General features: G+C 38.6%; 1 protein-coding gene across 6 annotated transcripts; it reads left to right on the forward strand.

The window, feature by feature from the left end:
• Positions 1-1,790: 1,790 nt before the first annotated feature.
• Positions 1,791-17,423, forward strand: LOC143847391 (nuclear factor kappa-B-binding protein). Of its 6 annotated transcripts, none has more exons than XR_013235034.1 (12): positions 1,791-2,010; positions 4,277-4,684; positions 4,822-4,958; positions 6,185-6,298; positions 6,407-6,490; positions 8,169-8,348; positions 10,551-10,695; positions 13,646-13,806; positions 13,892-14,021; positions 15,417-16,742; positions 16,842-16,958; positions 17,159-17,423. XR_013235034.1 is itself a non-coding variant. In XM_077356204.1 (11 exons), exons 2-10 carry the CDS (start codon positions 4,364-4,366, stop codon positions 16,722-16,724), a joined length of 2,580 nt encoding a protein of 859 aa, XP_077212319.1. In that variant the 5' UTR covers positions 1,791-2,010; positions 4,277-4,363; the 3' UTR covers positions 16,725-16,742; positions 16,842-17,099. The 6 variants fall into 6 exon arrangements, 2 of the variants coding, with proteins under 2 accessions (XP_077212319.1, XP_077212318.1); XR_013235035.1 differs by having other exon boundaries at positions 17,164-17,423; XR_013235032.1 differs by having other exon boundaries at positions 15,417-16,958.
• The last annotated feature ends 2,664 nt before the right edge of the window (positions 17,424-20,087 follow it).

Consider the following 20,087-nt stretch of genomic DNA (forward strand, 5'->3'; position numbering starts at 1 on the left):
CCTCAATTTTCTAGAAATTTCATGTCAACCTGCAAATCTGCCCAAAGCATTCAAAATAATAAAATTTCGTAGGGTATCTTCGAATCAATTAATTTCTAATTCCCGCTGAATTGATCAATCGAAAAACTACCAACCGAGGTTGAATGAAAATTGAAGACTAAGAGACCAAATTCTCCTATATCATCAACAAGTTGGGTTGATCTAACGACTTTGATAGTCCCCTCTCCACGCTAACCACGGATTTATTTTTTTGTACATGTTTATCTTCTGAACTTTTCTTTTGTGTTACATGAAACCAAGGACCATGAGAGATTTTAGCTATAGAAATGAGACTGAACACTTAGTTTTATTCACTAACGACATTTGTCTCTTCATTTTACACTTGTTTATAAGTTGGTTGCAAGCATAAAAGAGTGATCAACAACAAATGGCAAAGTGTTTTATAGCACGAGGAATGTCATTATGAGAACAAGAGTGCTGGTATAATTTTCCTCTGAAGTATTGAAACCCATGCCTAAGAGATAGTAATCGAGTGGTAATCGAAATATGATGTTGATTCTGATTCTTGATCTTGGCAATCCAAACACAGCCTAAGAGATAGCCATATTGAAACCCATAATAATGTCATAAGGCACATAGTTTTTGAATGAATCATTTTCCCACACAGCGTATGCTATTTTCATGGTTTGATAGTGGAACTCCTCATTTTATTATACACTTTTTTTTGGAAGGAATGCCCATCGATATGGGCAATTGTAAATTAGTATTAGGGGTAGAAGTGTAAAGATAAAGCGAACAGTGCCATTCTCAGAATGAGGAACTGCGGTTATTATCTATGTATAATCTATCCATATGTCTATCAATCTATCTATCTATCTATCTATATGAGTTTTTATATGGTGCCCGACCATCAGGTCCCATGCGGGCGGTACCACGGTTGATGTTTGATCCCACATCAGATCACTTTTTAAGATGCTACTGTTGGATCAAACATCAAATGTGGTACTTTTATCATACCGGTATTAGGGACTTGAAGGTCGGGCACCATAAAATTTCTCCTATACATCTATAATATATACACAGGATTTGCTAGCATCCATCACAAAAAGGCATTTGGCAGATGGTCTTTCGCATGTCAGGCTAGCCACAGAGGCTCACTTTTCAACAACAGAGGCTTACTTTTCAACAGCTTTGTCATCTTTCAAGAGGTGGTTGGCTTGACATGCGACAAACCATTTGTGAAATGCCTTTTGGCATGGACGTTAGAAAATCCCTATACACATAGTATGTTTTCTTTACAATATGTTCTTGGCAATTTTTTTTTTGAATAAATTTATTTATTGGAAAATCTTTTCTTTATACATCGTATTTTGTTATGACAGGGTGGGGCACAATATTTTATACCCAAACATAGCATGAGTGGCAGCAACCCTCTTCATCTTGATATGGTGGGCTCACAATCTCCGTTTTACTTTACAACTCACGTTATTGATGGCATGGGGCTTACTATTTTACATCTCGACCTTTGATGTGGTGGGGCCCACCATAATCTATAGGTTGGGTGGGGCCTGCCATTTCATTCCATGAGGTGGGGTCCACCGTCTCTACGCCAACCTTATCGAATGTTCCAGCATTTTACACGAGGGTGTGGGACCCACAATTTTACACCCATGCAGCATGGGCCGGGAATGCTAGTAAAAATAAATTTAGTAAGTGGGAACGCAATCTCAGGTGGGGCCCACTAAGGGCGCACCCTAGCGCGGGACGACGAGGATTAGACGCAAAAGGGATTTAACGGTTGAGAGAATCAATGGCGAAGGGGGAGCGGATACCACGAACCCAGCTTTCCTTCTCAAAGTCCGGATTTCTTCCCTCAAAATCCCCTCTCGATCCTCTTTCCTCTTCCCCTCACAACACAAAATAAAATAAAAAAAATCCCCCTTTTTCTCTTCTTCTCACCCGTTCTCCTCTTCGATTCCTCTTCCTTTTCCAACAAGCATGTTGCTTCAGGTATTCGACTTTCTTTTTATTTCTTCCTTTCCTTCTTTCTAGGTTTTTTTTTTATCCTTTTCTCTAGGGCTTTATATTTCTCTAGGGTTTTTTTCTTCTTTCTATTGCCCCGATTCTGCTTAATATTGAGATGTTTTCTGGTGAGTTCTTGTTTTTTTTTTATATTGTTGCATGCTGCTGATTTGATTGTATTAGTCTGTATTGCGTATTAAAAGGCAATTATTATGGAATTTCATATCTGAATCTCTCTCTCTTTAATTGTTTTTTGGTGTGTCTATTATGTTGAATCGATAGGGAGTAGTTTGAGCAGGCTGAGATTGATTAGTATAGTAGTTTGAGTAGGCTAAACTTCAAATAGCATTCATCACTTTTCAATCTATTTTTCTTTTTATTGTTTTGGATTTTGGTGTGTCTATAATGTCGAATCAATAGGAGAGTAGTTTGATTAGGCTGAGATCGATGAATATAATAGTGTGGCGTTTGTAGCCGTGTCATGTTATTTTTTTCCCCTATTTTGTTGATGGAGTCAGTGGTTATCTTATTCTGTTTTGGTTTCGATAGTTATTCTGCTATTGATTTTGGTGTCTTCGATTGGAAGTTAGTCTAGTTGGCTTTATGGCATGAATCTAGCATTTATCAACTTCTAATCTGCTTTGAATTTTGTTTACTCTTTCTTAATTTGTATTATACAGATTTTTTTTTTCATGCTTTTGATTTGAATTAAGGCTCTGTTTGTTTCAGAATATGGCGACCAATTGTCAGCCCTAAACCTATTATTGAACTCAAAATTACATTGGCTGTCATAATCTGAAACGAACAGGGCCTAAATGTTATGGTTAACTTGGTGGCATATGTACTGATGATGCTTGTTTGTGTTGAGAAAACTGATTGAAGCACTGATAGAACGTTGTAATTATAAAAAATAACTTGTATCCACTGATGGAGCACTGGTTGACATTATTGAACAAATTTTTGTTCAGTCAGAGGACAGATCGTTAGAAGGTTTTTTTTTTTTTTTGTTTTCCTTTTTCCTTTTGAGGTGGAGAGAGGGGTGGGGGGTGGGGGAATGGTCAGGTTGTTGGAGGTTGTCTTTCGTCCTCTGTGAGGCTTTGATTTTGTAGAGGAACTGGTCTCCTTTTCCAGTAGTTTGAGACAGGCTAATGCTGTAGTTGACTCTCTTGGGGAGGGAGGTATTTTCTTAGAAGCACGAAGCGGGGGCGTGGGCAGGGAAGCGTGTGCTCTAGAAGAGTAAGTTTGGGAGCGCCATGGGAGCGTGTATGTAATATTTTCTTTATATATCTTTCAAAATTCAAGTACATAAAAAAATAATAGTTTCTAACCATTTTCATATGTATTTTTCAATTTTAAGTACATTTAAAAGCTAATTTCTAACCATCTTCATTTGTGTGCACTCGTTCCTCGTGCCTTCTTAAGATGCACAAGCCTTTGTGCTTGCTCCGTTGAAGTACTTTGAAGAGTTGGAGGAGTTTGATGTAAGGAAGTTGGTGATGGTGAGACTTATTAAGTAATAGAAGCAGGCTGGGGGCGTCATTAGAGCGGTTCCCGTCTCTCTGGGGTCGCACTCCCTGGAAGCTCCTTCCTAAGGAGGAGTCGCACTCCCTGGAAGCTCCTTCCTAAGGAGCGCCGAATCGAGGTTCCGATGTGGGAGCGGCACCACAAGAGAAGGTTCCTGCTTCTAAGGGTATTTTTAGGTAGTTGTTGTATATTGTCCCTCTCAGGGAGTTGTTACCTTAGTCACGAGTTTCTCTCTCTCTTTTGGTAACTTTCAAATTAAAAATTATTATTTAAAAAACAAAAAAAGCAAAAAGAAAAAAAAAACCAAACCATCTAGCTTGGCATGAATTTTAAGACAACGTAGATTTGCTCGATCTAAACACTCCAACACAATTATTTGCTTTGAATTTAATCAGCATTTTCTTACTCTACCAGTCTGTCAATTTTGACTTATTGAACTGAACCTCAGGAAGTGATGCAACACTTCTTTAGTTTCTGCATAGATAAAAGTCCTGAAGTCCAATTCTCAGCATATTTTTGTTTGTTTCCCATGGATTCATTGCTATAATAAATTGATTTTGGGATCTCTATATTTGAAATATGTGGATCTTCTGGTGCAGTTAGATATACTTTTACTTAGAGCTTAAAAGTATTTCACATGAAAATGGGCAACAATTGTCTTTATGCATAATGATTGAAGGGGATAATGTTATGCTTTGCTGATTAAAGGTCTCCTGTGCATTTGTTCCAGAGGACTTGTTTTCTTTCGTTGAGATCAGAAGGAAGCATTTAGAGTGAACTAAATTTCTGGTGGCATACTTCATATATAACCTGCAGAATGGCAGCTGGTCAGCAAAAAAAGCGGTTGATTACTCCCAGTTTTGTAAGTTGCAACTTGCAGGAACAATATAAAGCAAAAAAGAAAAAGAATCTTGAATCGTCTCAAAACGTGTTGAACATGAGATCTCATATTTCTCTGGAGTGGGATGACACTCAAAAGAGAGCTGTGGCCAAAAGGGAGCAGATAGGGATGACGGTGAGAGATATTGTTCCTTTTGTTGACTCTATTCCTTGGCCAAACACAGGGTTAGCAGATGTCATTCCTATTCCTCAAGAAATCTTAGGGTTGGAGAATCTGACTGGGGTGCTCTCATATGAGGTAATTGTAGTTATTAACTACACTTTTCCTTTAAAATCCTCTGTTATATTATGTTGATGTAGATTTCTTTCGAGGTTGAATCATCTAGCCCAATATTTCATGGAGTTTATGCATCTCCTTTTGGAACTTATTTCCAGATTTGGAAGACACATCTATCAGAATCAGAGAGAAAGCTTCTCACTCAATTTCTTCCAAGAGGGGCTGATGTGGACCATGTGGTGCAAGAATTGCTTACAGGGAATAACTTCCACTTTGGAAATCCTTTCCTCAAATGGTAAGTATCGTTACCTTCTTCATTTTGCCATTACTTGTCAAAAATTATGATGGTGCAATTTGCATATTTCGGGTCGTATGTCATAGTACGGCATTCCTGCAATTTTATTGATGACCCAAATCTAGGTTGTACTTTATCAGAACTTCAGAAGTTTTCTCTATTGACAACAGTTCGTCTTTATGTGCATTTGTTCCACATCTTTTCCAGTTTCTGTTTTAACATTACTCTTCGTAATATAAGGCTGCTTATGGCTGTTTGTCGTGCATTCTCTTGGTTGGGAGTGTGGTTTCAAGGTGGCATATGCACACTGGGTTTCTTATGTACTTGTGGACATAAGAAACATATTATTCTTGTAGCTTCTCAAGTCAGCCTATCTTGCTGAAGCATATTATTCTTGTAGCTTACAGTTTCATCATTTATTTGAAATCGAATGAAACATGATTGTGTCTTTTGATCAATTTATTGATATAATCAACATCTGCCTAAGTTATGCAGTCCTTTGTTCCTATTTTTCATTAATTTATTTCCATTTTTTTACCATTTTGTTGACGTCTGTTGATAATTTTTGATAATATCAAGTCAATTTACAAGCAGTTGACCATTTGCTTCTATCTCTTATAGTTATGCTTGACTGCCATCCATCAACGCTTGCTTCATTTATTAATATTCATACCATTTGGAATCCCATTTTCTTGAATGTGGGTTTTTTAGTCATCATTTCTATCTTGTTTTCTGGCCTGTTTTCTTTGACTCATTCATTTTTCTCCTACATCAGTAATATGTTTTTTCTTTTCTTTTTTTGTTTGCTTGATAGATTGGTATGACTTGTAAATGCAAAGAAAAGATTGGTATCACTTATACTCTTGTGGAAGCTTGTATATGTTGATAGCTTGTACCAGAGATGTGGATTTTCCTTGGCACGTGTGTTCCTGTGTCATGTTTTTACCAACTTTTCCTTGTCCAAATCTTCATCTTGCTCCTTCTCTTGGAGAAGTATCTTGTTTTCACCTACCCAAATCTCTTACCATTGATTACTTTGCTTTCTCGTCTTAGATGTAGAGATGCCTTTTATGTCAGCTCACTGAATTCGAAATACTAGTATTTCCATACTGAACCAAAATTCTTTTACCTTATGATATACCTCTACAAATGTTTTACAGTTTTACTTTGGTTGAATTGTATGTCTGTACATGTCGGGTTGATTTACTATCTCATTATATTTACAGGGGTGCTTTACTTTGTTCTGGAGATCTCCATCCCGACGCTGTTCTTCGCAGGGAGAAGAATTTCAAGGCTAATAAGAAAGCGTACTACTCAGAGTTACAGAAGTATCATAATGAGTATGCAGTATTTTATGCAGTTTTATTATTGTCTTTATGCTACTATTATCCTATGCAGTGATTTCTTTGCATTTATTATAGTGGTACATTGTTTGTTTCTTGTCTCAGTGTTGTGGAGAATCTGCAAAATTGGAAGAACATATGGATAAGCTGTAAGGATCCGGAAGAGGATATCATTGAGAAGATGTGGAGGTATTAGTCTTTTCTTTATGGGTTCTCTCTCTCTCTCTCTCTCTATGTATGTATATGTGTGTGTGCGCGCGCGCGCGTGCACACACACAAACGTCTAGACTGTTACTGGGATTGATGATTAGAAAGCTTAAATTTTGTTGAGTTACACTAGAACAGTTTTTATTTTTTTGAATGATACTTTAGAACAGATAATATTCTATGGAAAAATGTGGTTGAACAAATTCTCAAGTGCCCAAAACGATTGGTGGAAACATCCCCTACATCTACGACCATAAAAATGCAAGTAAAAACTATAATACAGTCCTAATAAAATATAAATAGTCCATCAATAAATTACTCCTAAACCTAAGACTAAATCACGTCATCTCCTCTTGTAAATTCTTACTTTCTTTAGCAAGAACTATTTTGTGGTTCGGGGTTTGGCCCCTTGGAAAGGCAAAGGGAGAATATTATGGCAAGTCTCATTCCTGGCTACTATTTGGGTTCTATGGAAAGAAAGAAATGCGAGGATTTTTAAGGGATATGCAAAGGGGGCACAATTTATTTACAATAAAGTTATTGCTTTGACTATATCTTGGGTGAAAACATTATTACGCTTCAGATTTGTTTCTGCTTATGATTTATGGTACGGATGGAGGGTGATTTGTGGGGAAGAGGCTAATGAACCTAAGGTGGTTGAATCTTGGGCACTGCCAGCTCATGGGATTCTTAAGTTGAACTTCGATGTATCAAGTATTGGAAATCCGGGTCCGTCGGGCATTGGAGGTTTATTGGCTTTCTTCCTCCCTAGTGTTTTCCTTTTGTATATTGTCTTCTATGTCTTAATTGCACTTTTGTAGCTCTCTTCCGGGACCTCCCCGGTCTTGGTTTTTATTTAATGAAATCTATCTCGCCATAAAAAAAAAGAACTATATTGTGGATAATATTTTTTCAGGCAGATTGTTTTCTGTAGATGGTTAGTTCTTCGGTTATTTGCAGTCAATATAATTTTAGCTTCCTATTTACATAGTTAACATTGTGTCCCGTCCCATTTCTGCTAGTGCAGGTTGCTTTCCTAGTTTCCTATAGCTAATTTTGTCTGTTTTGAAATTTTCTTTCAACTATGTTTTAGACAAAACGTTAGAGTCCTCATTTTGTAGGTAGTGTCTCAGGCCAAACTTATCTTCGAAACCAAAACCTGCAAGGAATTAGGCATGCTTATAACCCAGAGAAGAATGCAGTCGACCGTACTTCAAACACTGAGGCATAATTTTTCTACTTTTAAGCACTGGAAAGATGTTCCAATTGTGAAAATTTAAACATTCTATGTAATAAGAAGAACTTATTGCATATCCAGTTCTTAGAAATCTATTTTAGATGAATCTTTGTAGACGAATCTTCATGTGGTTTTTTATTTCGGAACACATTTGGATTTTGATTTTTCCCATTGTGATGCTTGTAAGTGTATGAGATATTCACGAGTTCTTTGATGAAAACATACATTTGTGCACAACTTTTTATAATTTTTTTTGAATGGCAGACAATTTTATTGCTAAAAAGACCGAGAAGGTCAGAACAACTTTTTATAATTAATCCAATTGTTAAATGGAGAAGGTAGATATTCTATGTTATTTTGATGGAAGATACCTTTGTTTATTATTTCTTATTGATACTTGCCTATTTCATGGTCCTATATAAGGTGTCCAAGAAAGCATGCACAAAATAGTCCTTTGTCACATGCAAATGACTCCAGACTGTATGATCTGGAAGAGAATCTGGCAGCCACTGCTGACTCCAGCTCTGGGGCTGCTGATGAGAAAGTTTGTTTTGCTAATAAAGAAATTGCTTTGGCCAAGAAGGGTGGAGATCCTCACCAAAGGTATTTGTCTTCTTAGTGGAGTTGGTTTTTATCTCTGATGTAATATATCCAGGTTTTGCTTCTCTGACCATGTGAAATTCTCTTTGACGGGAGATGTCAACTATTCTTTTCCACATCTGGTTGATTTGATCACTTAACATTGTGCTTATTGATAAAGTTTATCCTGTTTTGTAACTTATACTTATCTTCCCATTGAATGGTACCTTGTAGAATCAACTGGAACTGGTGGATTGCAGAGTGTTGTTTTACTTTTTTCTGTAATTATAATTGTTCCACTGCTGTTTTACTGCTCTTTAAGCTATTACAAAGTAAATAAAGATATTTACAACCCTTCGCTTGTATGTAAGATGGTTGCTATCATTCTCGGGGTATCGGGGAAACACTTGGAGATCCTAATGGTGAGGTTATCTTGTCATTCTCGGGGCTTATTGGAGGATTGACTCAAATGAGGCTCTGAGGTTTCTGCTCTTTCTCGCGGGGCTGTGAATATTTCAGGATACTAGCGATATCAAGCTCGAGATTGAAGAGTATTCGAATGTTACTGCATGGGGTAAGAGGGACAGCCAAGGTACTAGCGATATCAAGCTAGAGATTGAAGAGGACTATTTGAATGTTATTGCATGGGGTAAGAGGGACAGCCAAGATCCATGGAGATTGGCTACTTACATCGATGAAAATCTTGATAGATGCAGGGGAAACACCATTACCTTTTGTCACATTCCTGGAAGTGCAAACAACCTTGCAGATAGGCTACCAAAGAGTGTTGTAAATAGATTATAAATCTTTGTTGGGCAACCTCTGCACGATGATGTTCTCCTTCAACCTTTAATAATTTCTGTTACCTTCTTCAAAAAAGGAAAAAAAAATAAAAATATTTGACTGCATTTGTTAGAAGTAAGCACAAATGAATAGGCTTTTTCTAATGCTCAAAACACCGCTCCAGTTGTATGCATTTCGGATGGTCTGCTATATCCCCGAAATAGTGGGCAATGCATTGTTGAACTTAGTCTTTTTTTTTTTGAAATGGACTGTTGAACTTAGTCTAATGACTGGAAAGTCATAGAACAAGTTAACACAATGCCTATTAAGAGGTTCTACATCCTCCTTAGTCTATCTTTTCTGAACTTTATCTTTTTCCTTGATTCTTTCAATCCTTTGAGGTTGGTACCCATTTCAAACCCTAGTTTTCCAAGAATCCACATAAACCCTTCCTAGCACATCTGAAAGAACATGTTTCTAAGAAGAATGATTACCAAGAGAAATCTTGGAGAAGGTTTGTTACATTCCTTTCTCCACTAATGCTTAATGGACTTCTAGTGGCATTCCATTGCACTTTGACTCTCGTAACTGCAAACCGTGAAGGAGGACTAAATTTAAGCATGATTTGTAGCTCTGCAAAATTATATTTCCATTTGTATGGCTTGTAGCTCTGCAAAATTATATTTCCATTTGTCTACTGGTCTCAGCCGTGGGAAATTGGAGAATGGCTTTTGCATCTAACATAGTTGAGGTCTCCAAAACAAGGACAGAAATCCTCTCAGCTTTGGACAAAGTAGAGTGATAGAAAAACATCTAAAGAGAGTTTCCCCATAAAAAGTAACTAAGCATTTATTAACAGATTCTTTCTTAGCAAACTACTTCAGTTACATGGCATCTTACTGCCAAAACTCTTCTTCCTTGTGTGTGCCCTAACCAAATGTAAGACTTTGTAAGGGAACTCATCGTATTTCTTAGCTCACACCCAAATTAACTGTCGACATTCTAAAGTTGTTCACCATGTCCTATTTTAGACTTTCTCAAATTAAAGGACAAACTTCTAATTAAGCTTAGCTTTCTATTTCACCCATTCTCACAACCAAACTGCCTATCTATCTCCACATCCAATAATGTCTGAAATGTCCCGGAAGCATGTCTGCATAACAGTTATATGTGTTCACATATTCACTTGTGTTGGGTATTGACCATCCTTCATGGCTTTGACTTTCATAAATTTGTTTATGGTCCTTCATCACCATCCCGCTGCAAGGCCTGGATGTCATTTTGAACTGCTGTCAGTAAGATTTCAATGAATTTCATATATCAGCCATGATCCTTGTTTACATGTAAAGATTAAAGCCAGACCCAAAAGGAGTTACTTATTTATGTTATATTGTTTATATTTGATGGTCAAAGCAACTAACATAATGGTCTCGCGATGTGTAGGAAGGGACTTGGGAAGCTCAAGAATGGAAGTTTGTTGGTTCCTCCAGCAAGTGCCAAAGTGCTAACCAATTCCAGAAAAGAAGAAATACCATGCAAAATTCTCATCCGCTCTGGTGATGCTGCTAAATATATGTCTTATTTCAAGGTCAGAAATGTGTTTTTTAGTTCATAAATGGTACTGAATTATGATTGGAGCTATTTTTCCCTTAGGTTTGTTCCGTTGAAATGTTCTCTACCTCATCTTATGCTAATATTTTGGTTAATCATTTCAAAACCCTACCATTAAAACAAAATCATTTCAAACCCTATTATTGGTTGTCGAAAGTTGCCGTACAGTATCGGAGATGTTACCATTAAAAAAACAGTATCAGAAATGTTGTATGTGGGTGCACGTGCAGCCTTGCCTATGCAATTCATTTTGTGATAGAATTAATGATTTGTGATGCTTGCTTTAGTATCCCTAGGCAGTGGTCAGGTTTCAGAAACCTATATTCTCTTCTGATGCATCAGAATTTTACATTTCAATTTTTTTTTATCTCCTCAGAAGTTCTTTTCATATGATTGATGCTCGTAACATATGCACCACTGCTCCTTTTGAAACTGACAATGCCTTGAGAGGGAACTGATTTTTACAGATGAGAGGCTGTCTTGTTTTTACTTTATTTTTTTGAAAGTGTGTTTTTAGTGGTTATACTATTTAGATGGTGAACTACGGTTCAGTTATATCTTATATGCAATTATGCTTTAATGATTTTACTCCAGCAATTGGGCTTTATGTTTTCTGTGATACATTAAAAGCAGATTTGACACTATTCCAAATCATGAACTTTGCTCTCTAATTTCATCTATGCTTTATATTTGGATACTTAAATTTGGTTCAGAAAAATCCCATCTATTTGGACTGAGTTTCCTTAATCAATCAAAGTTTGAAAAGAATATAATGCTTCCATCTCTCTCTCTCTCTCTCTATATATATATATATATATATATATATATATATACATACAAACGGGCCCATAGCTTTTACAAACGAGAAATCATATTTTATAACAGACAGTCGAGCCCTCTGCTCCCTTCATATTAATTGAAAAATGACAGTCGAGTCCCACCTCAAAGAACAAAAACGATTCTCTAAAACATAGGGTTTTTTTCTTCTCTTCTCTGGTTCGAGCTCTCTCTCTGGTTCTCCCCCTCACAAAAAAAAATTGAAACCCTTAACAAAAATTCGAAACCCTAAAAGGGCTAGAAATCATCTCTCTGTGTGAGAGTGCATGGTAATATGTAAACAAAACCCTTACTTGAAGGAGAACGAGTGGAGGGAGAGATCGAATCGCGAGGAAGGAGAAGATCTGCAACTTCTAACCCAACTTCTCTTGAGCGAGGGTTACTCTTTTTGAGCGAGGGTTCCTCCTTTGAGCGAAGTTGTAGATCGGCGAGCGGAAGATAGAAACAGAGAAGGAGAACAATCGAAAATCGCGAGGGAGAGAGAGAACCAGAGAGGTAGAACAATTGAACCCTAGCTTTTTTTAACAGTTGTAAAATGGAAGAGATAAAAGGGCTCGTATAACTAGGGACTCGACAATCATTTCCTATTTAATACAAAAGGATCTGAGGGTTCAACTGTCATTTCCAAATTGTGTGTTCTCTTTTGTAATATTGAGGGGACCCACGTTGTGGACGAATGAAATCTGTTTTCTCGCTCGAGCGCAGAAATCCTTCTCTCTCTCTCTCTCTCTATATATATATATATATATGTGTGTGTGTGTGTGGGGGGGGGGGGGGGGGACTGTTCGTGAGCTTGAGCTCTTATATGAGCTAGAGTGCCCAAACACATGGGTCCCACAATTTTTGTGGTGATCTGAACCATTCATTTGCAAGGCCCCATCATAGATAGAGTGTGTACCAAAAATCAGGTCCATTGGATCATCCTAACCCCTCCAAAAGTGGAGGGCAAAAATGGGCAGATTTGTCGACAAACAGTGTCTGTCCATTTTCCCCTCCACTTTTGGATGGGTTAGGATGATCCTTTGGACCTGATTTCTGGTCCACACCCTATCTATGTAAAGGCCTTCCAAATGAATGCTTTGGATCACCCAAAAAAATGTGGGACCCATGTGAGTGTGGCACTCTAGCTCATATGAGCTCAAGCTCACACACACACACACACACACACACACACACACAAGGCATTTCGCGGCTGGTCTGCATATCAGACCAGCCACCTTGTGAGTGGAGACAAAAGCTGTTGTCTTCATTCACGAGGTGGCTGGTTTGACATGCGACAGACCAGCTGCGGAATGCCTTTTGCGATGGACCCTAGCAATATCCCCCCTCCATACATATATATATATATATATATATATATATATATATATATATATATATATATATGGTTTGTGAGCTAGAGCTCAGCCTGTATGAGAAAAGAGTTCCTACTCCCTAGAGTAGATAACTTACCTAGGCTTAAAATACAGTGGGGGCACATTGTTTGGGTGATCCAAAGCATTCATTTGATGGGCCCTCACATAGATAGGGTGTGCCCAAAAATTCAGCTCCATAGGATCATCTTAAACCCTTCGAACTGTGGAGGCAAAAAATGGACAGATTTTTGAAGTTTTATACCTGTCCATTTTTACCTCCACAAATCGAAGGGTTGGGATGATCATATGGAGCTGATTTTTTGGGCACTCGCCCTATCTATGTGAGGGCCCATCAAATGAATGGTTTGCGTCACCCAAACAATGTGGCCCCTACTATATTTACCTAGGGAGTAGAGAAGTTATCTACTCTAGGGAGTAGGAACTCTTCTCTCTCTCTCTCTCTCTCTCTCTCTCCATATATATATATATATATATATATATAATATTATTATACTAAAAGTCTCTTAAATCTGTAAGAGAGCCATACTTTGCATCCTTGTCATATCTAAGAGTTTGACGGGGAATCAAAATGATGCTCTTATTTCATTTCTAAGAGACCATGAATACCTATGATACTTTGTGGGTCATTGTCTGTATATATGACGTCTTCTGCACTTTGGATTTCGTATGGCTTCTGAGGTCCTATAACTGATCTTCCCCTTCTAAACATTTCAGATAAGCAGGAAGCAGCATGAGCTTGTTAAGAGGATAAAGCAATGTAGCGACGGCATTCAGTCCAAATCTCTTAACCGTGTGTTGGGTGATATGAAAAGCTTTCATGTAAGACCATATGAAACTTTCGAGGAGGAAGAAATGAAGAAATTGCATGACCATTGGTTAGTATTCCATGAACGATCAATTAATTTACGACTGTTAACGAGCTTGGATTTCTGAAAGAAAAGTGCTATACTGTGTAACCAGGTTGCAATTGGCTAGCAGAGATCTCCCAGCAGCTTTTGCACATCGCAAGGATATACAGTTGCGGAGACAGCAATGGAGGAAGTCTTTAGATAAAGAAATTGCAGAAACAAAGAAGCCCCTAATGGATGAGGTTTGGTATTTCCCTTTTTAAATGTAAATTTCTTTGCATCAAAGCCAACTCAGCAGAGATATCTAGATCCATGTAGATCACTTTCTATTGCTCAGTATCACCCGTTATTGTTTATATTGCAAGATCATGTGCTGCTATGCTGGAATCTTGGATAGTTGTTTCCTCATGTACTGTGTTGCATGTATTCGGATTCCCGTGTCGAAATCCGACACGGATTCGAGAAGTCAGATTCGGCAAACCCCCAAAAAATAGGATTTGCGGATTCAATAATTTTTTTTTAATATATATATATATATATGTGTGCGTGCGTGTGTGTGTGTGTGGGGGGGGGGATTGGGTTTATGTTCGAGGGTCGAGGGTTGAGCCATTAGGGTTTTTTTATTAAAAAAAGACACGGTATATTTTTATTAAAAAAAAAAAATTTAAGAAGAAAAGACGTTTAAAGGAAAAATATACAGGATTCACATTTTAAAAGAGACAATGATGTGTCAGATTCATCCCAAAAATAGGATTCGTGTGGGATACGATTACGACAAGAATTCGGATGTGTCCCACTAGAATCCGTGTCCGATTCGCATGTCGATACGGCATAGGGGGGCAAAGAATCCATGCAACGTAACTGATGTATGATTTTGCGCTTCTTATTGAAAAAGAAGAGATGATAATCTTATGGCATTGTGGGATTCACATATGAATTTTTGATGTGTCATACAGCGGTGTGAGGTTGTCGTGTGGTGGGTTTGAGAGAGCCCTCAATAGGATTGGATTCTAGCTGCTGTGTACATTTTTTGGGGAGATATTGTCCCCGATGCTCTAGTACAGTTGTTAGCTATTAATAAAATTTGCAATTCTCAAGAAAAAAAAATATTGATCAGTCAGTTCCTATGGCATTACGTGCAACTGTGAGGTTGCCAGTTTCCAAACATTTCTAATCCATATGATTTTGTCGGAAAATAGGGTTTGAAAGCTTGTGCATTATTCCAAAATAATATTGCTTGGTTTGTATTGAACCTAGTTAGCAAAAAAAAAAAACACATTTTATTGGCTTGCTGTTTAAGACTTTTACACTGAAAAAAACTGCGCTTTTTTTAGGAAAACGTTTTAAACACGTTTTTTTTGGCCAACTTTCTAACTTTATCCTCACTATATTTTGTAAATGACAAATTTTTAAATGCGTTTTTTGGTGTTTCCGTTTTTTGACAACGTTTTATTGAACCAATACCGTATTAAACTCGAATTTTTCCCATCCTGTTTTTTTTTTTGGCTTGTCACGTTTTGCAAACTACGGTATTGAAGTCTCACTATAATATCGTATCAATGACATTAGATAGTTACACAATTTCTGTGATATCCTTCTGTGCAAGGTGCTAACATGTAAGTTGATTGCATGGTCAGGATGAGGAAAAGCGGAATCCAGAACCCTCACTTCAAGAACAATTTGATAGTGTTGAAACAGAACATGATGCCACCATTGATGTAAAGAATCAAGATGATGGCGACTCCGCTTCTAATTGTGCCCATATTCAGTCTCTTCAGCGGATTCCTTCACTCAACAGTCATCATGAGGTGGAGCCCATGAGAAATGAGGTGGAGCCCATGATTCTCGATTCGGATGAGGGCAACAAAGAGATGTTAAAGCAAGATGGAATTGCTCCAGTTATTTCCCAATTCTTAGAAAATATGAATCCTACAGATGATGTTGTCGAACGGAAACCTTCCATTGCTTCTGCTAAACATGTCTGGTCATCAGTAGGCATGCCAGATCCTTACTACCACCCAACTTTAGTGAGCCATGGTTACACCTCTGCTGGTGATTTGTCACTCAGGAAACTAAAATCTATGGAAGAAAGGTCTTCTCACTTAATTGACTTGGAAACTGACATATTCAAACAAGAAACAGGAGAATCTTTTTTGCAAGGATCACCCGAAAAGGTTGGGTCTGCTTTGCATATTAACAACGAGGCTTCTTTGTTACGTTATACAAATCAAAACCACAATGAACAACTACTTCCGCCCTTTCTTAAGGGGCAGGGAATGTTGCCATCTTATCCACAAGAACATATGAATGGCCCGAAACAACCGGGATTGCAGCTCCTCAAACCAGCCGATGGCTCACGTGAAAATTGCCACTTTACATGGGAGAAAGAAGTATACATGCCTCAAATTATGCAGCAGAACATGTACTCTAATGGCCGATACCCTATCCAACAACTCATCTCGCCAGTTAACTCGCACGACTGGCCTACTGATTCTCTCCCCCTACCTCCTCCTTTCCAATCTCCCACTAATGGAACATTGTTGGGTCAGAACTGGTTCTGCGGTGAGCCCCGGATTCATAATGGTTGCTCTGGTGTTGAGGTTTCGAGCACTGCAAGTCAGTGTTTGGGAGATGTGAACAATACAGATGAAAGCCTCTTCAGTGTTTTATCTCAATGTAACAAGTTACAGTTCGGCTCACCTTACGGTACCATGAACTCCAATCAGTATGTTCCGGTGAGAACCATTACCGGCGGGAACATTTCTGGCAATGGTGATGCTTTAATGTACTCTCCTCATCAACTAAACTATCTGAATGGGCGTGAAACCGCCTCTGGTGGGCCCACCATGAAAGTGAACAGTACATCGTGGATGAACATCCCGCATCCTAATTCGAATCTACATAATCCAATGGGGAGACCATTTTTGAGGCCTTGGAACCAATAGCTTGATCTCTTCACCCAGGCAAGCGGGTCATTGTTTTCCGTGCTTGATTTGTTGTTCCAGGCTCCTAATTTGCTCCGTAAGTTATCTAATTTGCCATGTTTGAAGGGGGAGCTGCAGGGGAGGGTGATATACAAGCATGAAAGCATTGAGTTTGTACATAGACTTCAAGTATATATGAAGACAAAGAAAGGTTTTGGCATGCATTGGAAGGGAAGTAGGCAACCTTCTTTGCAGGTAAACTAGGTTCATTTTTTAGTCTCTTTTGTTGAGGGGGTCTTTTTCATAAAATTTTGGGGCGCTACACACCAACAGTAGCAGCTGCCTTCAAACAATAAAGCTTACATTCTAAACTTTTAATATAAATTTTGTTCTCTCTTTTCGGCATGTTCCAACCTATCATCGTGTTATTTTGGGAGTTTATTTATTTTATACAGGTTAGGGAGGACAGGTTCAGTGAGGGATATATTGGGCTTCGTTCTTTGTTACTGCTCAATTTCTGTTCTCCAGCGTACAGAACGGAGTCATGTGGAGCGACTCCCTTCATTTCGAAAAAAAAAAGAAAAAAAAAGACTGTTCTTTAGGCAGTCCTTTTTCTTGCTGGGACATTGAAATCTTAGCTGTGAGCTGATATTTTGAAAATTCTTCTTACCTTCACTGTACACCCATTCTCTTCTCTGCTTACTTTTTTGCCCTTCTCCCTCCCATTTGTTTCCTTTTCGACCGAGGTGCCGGAAAACAGGGGGTGTCTACGGGCTGCTAAGTCCCCCAATCCTCCAACTATTGTAGGACCTAGATGATGATTGATTTGTTTTAGGGAAATGTTAGTCTCTGATTCTATGGAAGGAGAGAAATGCGAGGCCTTTTATGTACTGTTTCAAAAGGCCTCCTTTTATTTTCACCAAGATCATCTCAATGGTTACATCTTGGGTGAGGGTTTTTACCTTCGTCAAATTCTACTCTTCTGTTGATCTCTCCTGATGTTTGAAAGAGATCAGCCTTGTTTTTAGAGAGGGGGGAGTTGGTTACTGCTAATTGGGTGCTGGCTGACACTAGATGGCTCAAGCTAAATTTTGATGGGTTAAATATGGGAAACCCTGGTCCGGGTGGGGTCGGAGGTTTGCTTCGTGATGAAGGGATCAGGCCAAATGGGCTTTTTCAGGACCCATTGGGGTTAAGGACTCCAACGAGATTGAGGTTAGAGGGGCGCTTCAAGGCATCAGTATGAAACGACCAGTTACTCCTAAAGCTTAAGCTGATGGAGAAGGCGTTATTTATTATTTTATACTTAACACTCCCCAGACCCTACAATGGCGGGAGCCTTGTGCACCGGGCCGCCACAAACCTCTACAAAGCAGGGGTAAGATTGCGTACATCTAGCCCTCCCCAAACCCTGCAATGGCGGGAGCCTCGTGCATTGGGCCGCCCTTTATATTTAAACACTCCCCCTCATGTGTAGCCCATCTTTCTTTCGGTTGGCCTACATGCGGCACATGTGACCCCACTTTTTTTTGGATTGGCCATTGCATAAGGAGGTTTGAACTCACAACCTTTTGCTCTGCTACTATATGAAACAACCAGTTACTCCAAAAGCTTAAGCTGTTGGAGAAGGTGTTATTTATTATTTTATACTTTCAACCAGTTGCTCTAGCTAAATGACCACTGAAGAGAGTATGTTGGATAGATTAATAGTTGAGGGTGATTCTCTCAATACGATTAGATGGGTAGATGTGAGCAGGTCGTCTTTATGAAGATTCGTGGATTGGGTAGAGGAGATTGGAGATCGTGTGGTAGGTTAATCAGGCGTCGCGTCTCAGGAGATATTTGATTTTATTCCCCCCGTGATATGTTGTTTCTTATCTTTCTTTGACTCTATATCTTATTTGCTTGTTTTTATGTGCCCCCGATCATATTCATGATTTTATGCCCGACCATATTCATGGCCTTTCTATGTTTTTGTCTTCTATGGCATTGATTAGATGAAATTAAAAAATGATTAGTGGATAAGCTCTTTGTTTTGTCACTTACTTTATAAATTTCAGTAATAAAGAAAAACTCTAAAAAAAAGATGTGGTTGTTAGGATCTTTCCTAATGGCCACTTTTTGGGCCCACTTGTTTGCACGTGGGCATGATCAGGTCCGTTGATCCAACTAGTGGTCAGATGTCCAGTCCATTTCTGTTGAGACCACCTTGATTAGATGATCTGCCCATTTCTATTGAGACCACCTTGATTAGAAGACCATAAAAAAAACTCTAACCCAATGATTTTTTTTAGTCTTAAATCATACGGGTGGGACATCCGTTCTGTCTGGAACCAGGACCATGTCGGCCGCCTCATGATGATCTACAAGATCGACGGTCTTGATTACACATGCATGTCTCCATGTGGGACCCAAAAGCCGATGGTTGTTAGGTTTGATTCGGAGTGTGGGTCTAGCCGGACTCCATTAAATTAATGAAATGACATGGTTTTTAGGAAATGTTACAATGGCTTGTGGGAGCCATAAAATGAACCGTGGATTGCTGTCCCCACCACCAATCTCCACCATAGATCTCTTTTGCAAGCTGCTGATCGGGACGCTCCGATTTGATGGGTCATCATATGGTTGTGCCACAACCTGAGAATTGTGACGATCAGATGGCTTTGGATTATTGCTTCATGATTTGTTTTTGATGATACATTTGGAAGTGATTAAGATTTCTTATTGCCATAATTTTACGGCTATGGTTGGTTCATGTGGGGCCCCAGTAGATCAAAAGTTAGTATTAAGCGGAGGACCTTGTGCTAAGTTGATCAAGATTGTTCATCCAATGGGCTCCACCATCGCCTATCATATCACAAAATGACACATGGAACGGACGATCTTAACCATCCAAGGCAAGGGAAGGGCTTCGAGGATATTTAAATATTTTCCCCTCAGATATGAAATTACACTGATTGAACGATCCTTACCGTTGATCAACATCCTGTTTAGAAATAACTTTTATCCACTTTTTAGACATGGGAAGTGATATATTTGCCCCCTTTTCTTCCCGGTGCCACCCCTTTACGTTTATTGTGAATTTATGACTGTTCTTTCTACAATAGAAGGGGGTGGCCCAGGGAAGAAAACAGGATGAATATAACATTTCTTTTGTTTGATGGGGCCCACCTATTTGGATGATCTAAACCATTCATTTCTCTTCAATCATTTTTCAACTTTCTGAACTATCCATTTTACAGTAGATCATAAGATTTTTAGGGCACGACCTATCTAGCCGGAGACCAAAATACACACGGTTTAGATCATCGAAATATGTGGGTCCCCATCTGAAATATGGCCCATTTATGGTTGTGAACGTTGGGGCGAACCAGAATTTGAAAA

Source organism: Tasmannia lanceolata, unplaced genomic scaffold (genome assembly GCF_043159265.1).
Source record: "Tasmannia lanceolata isolate RefF3 unplaced genomic scaffold, GAP_Taslan_0.1 ptg000015l, whole genome shotgun sequence".
NCBI lineage: Eukaryota > Viridiplantae > Streptophyta > Magnoliopsida > Canellales > Winteraceae > Tasmannia > Tasmannia lanceolata.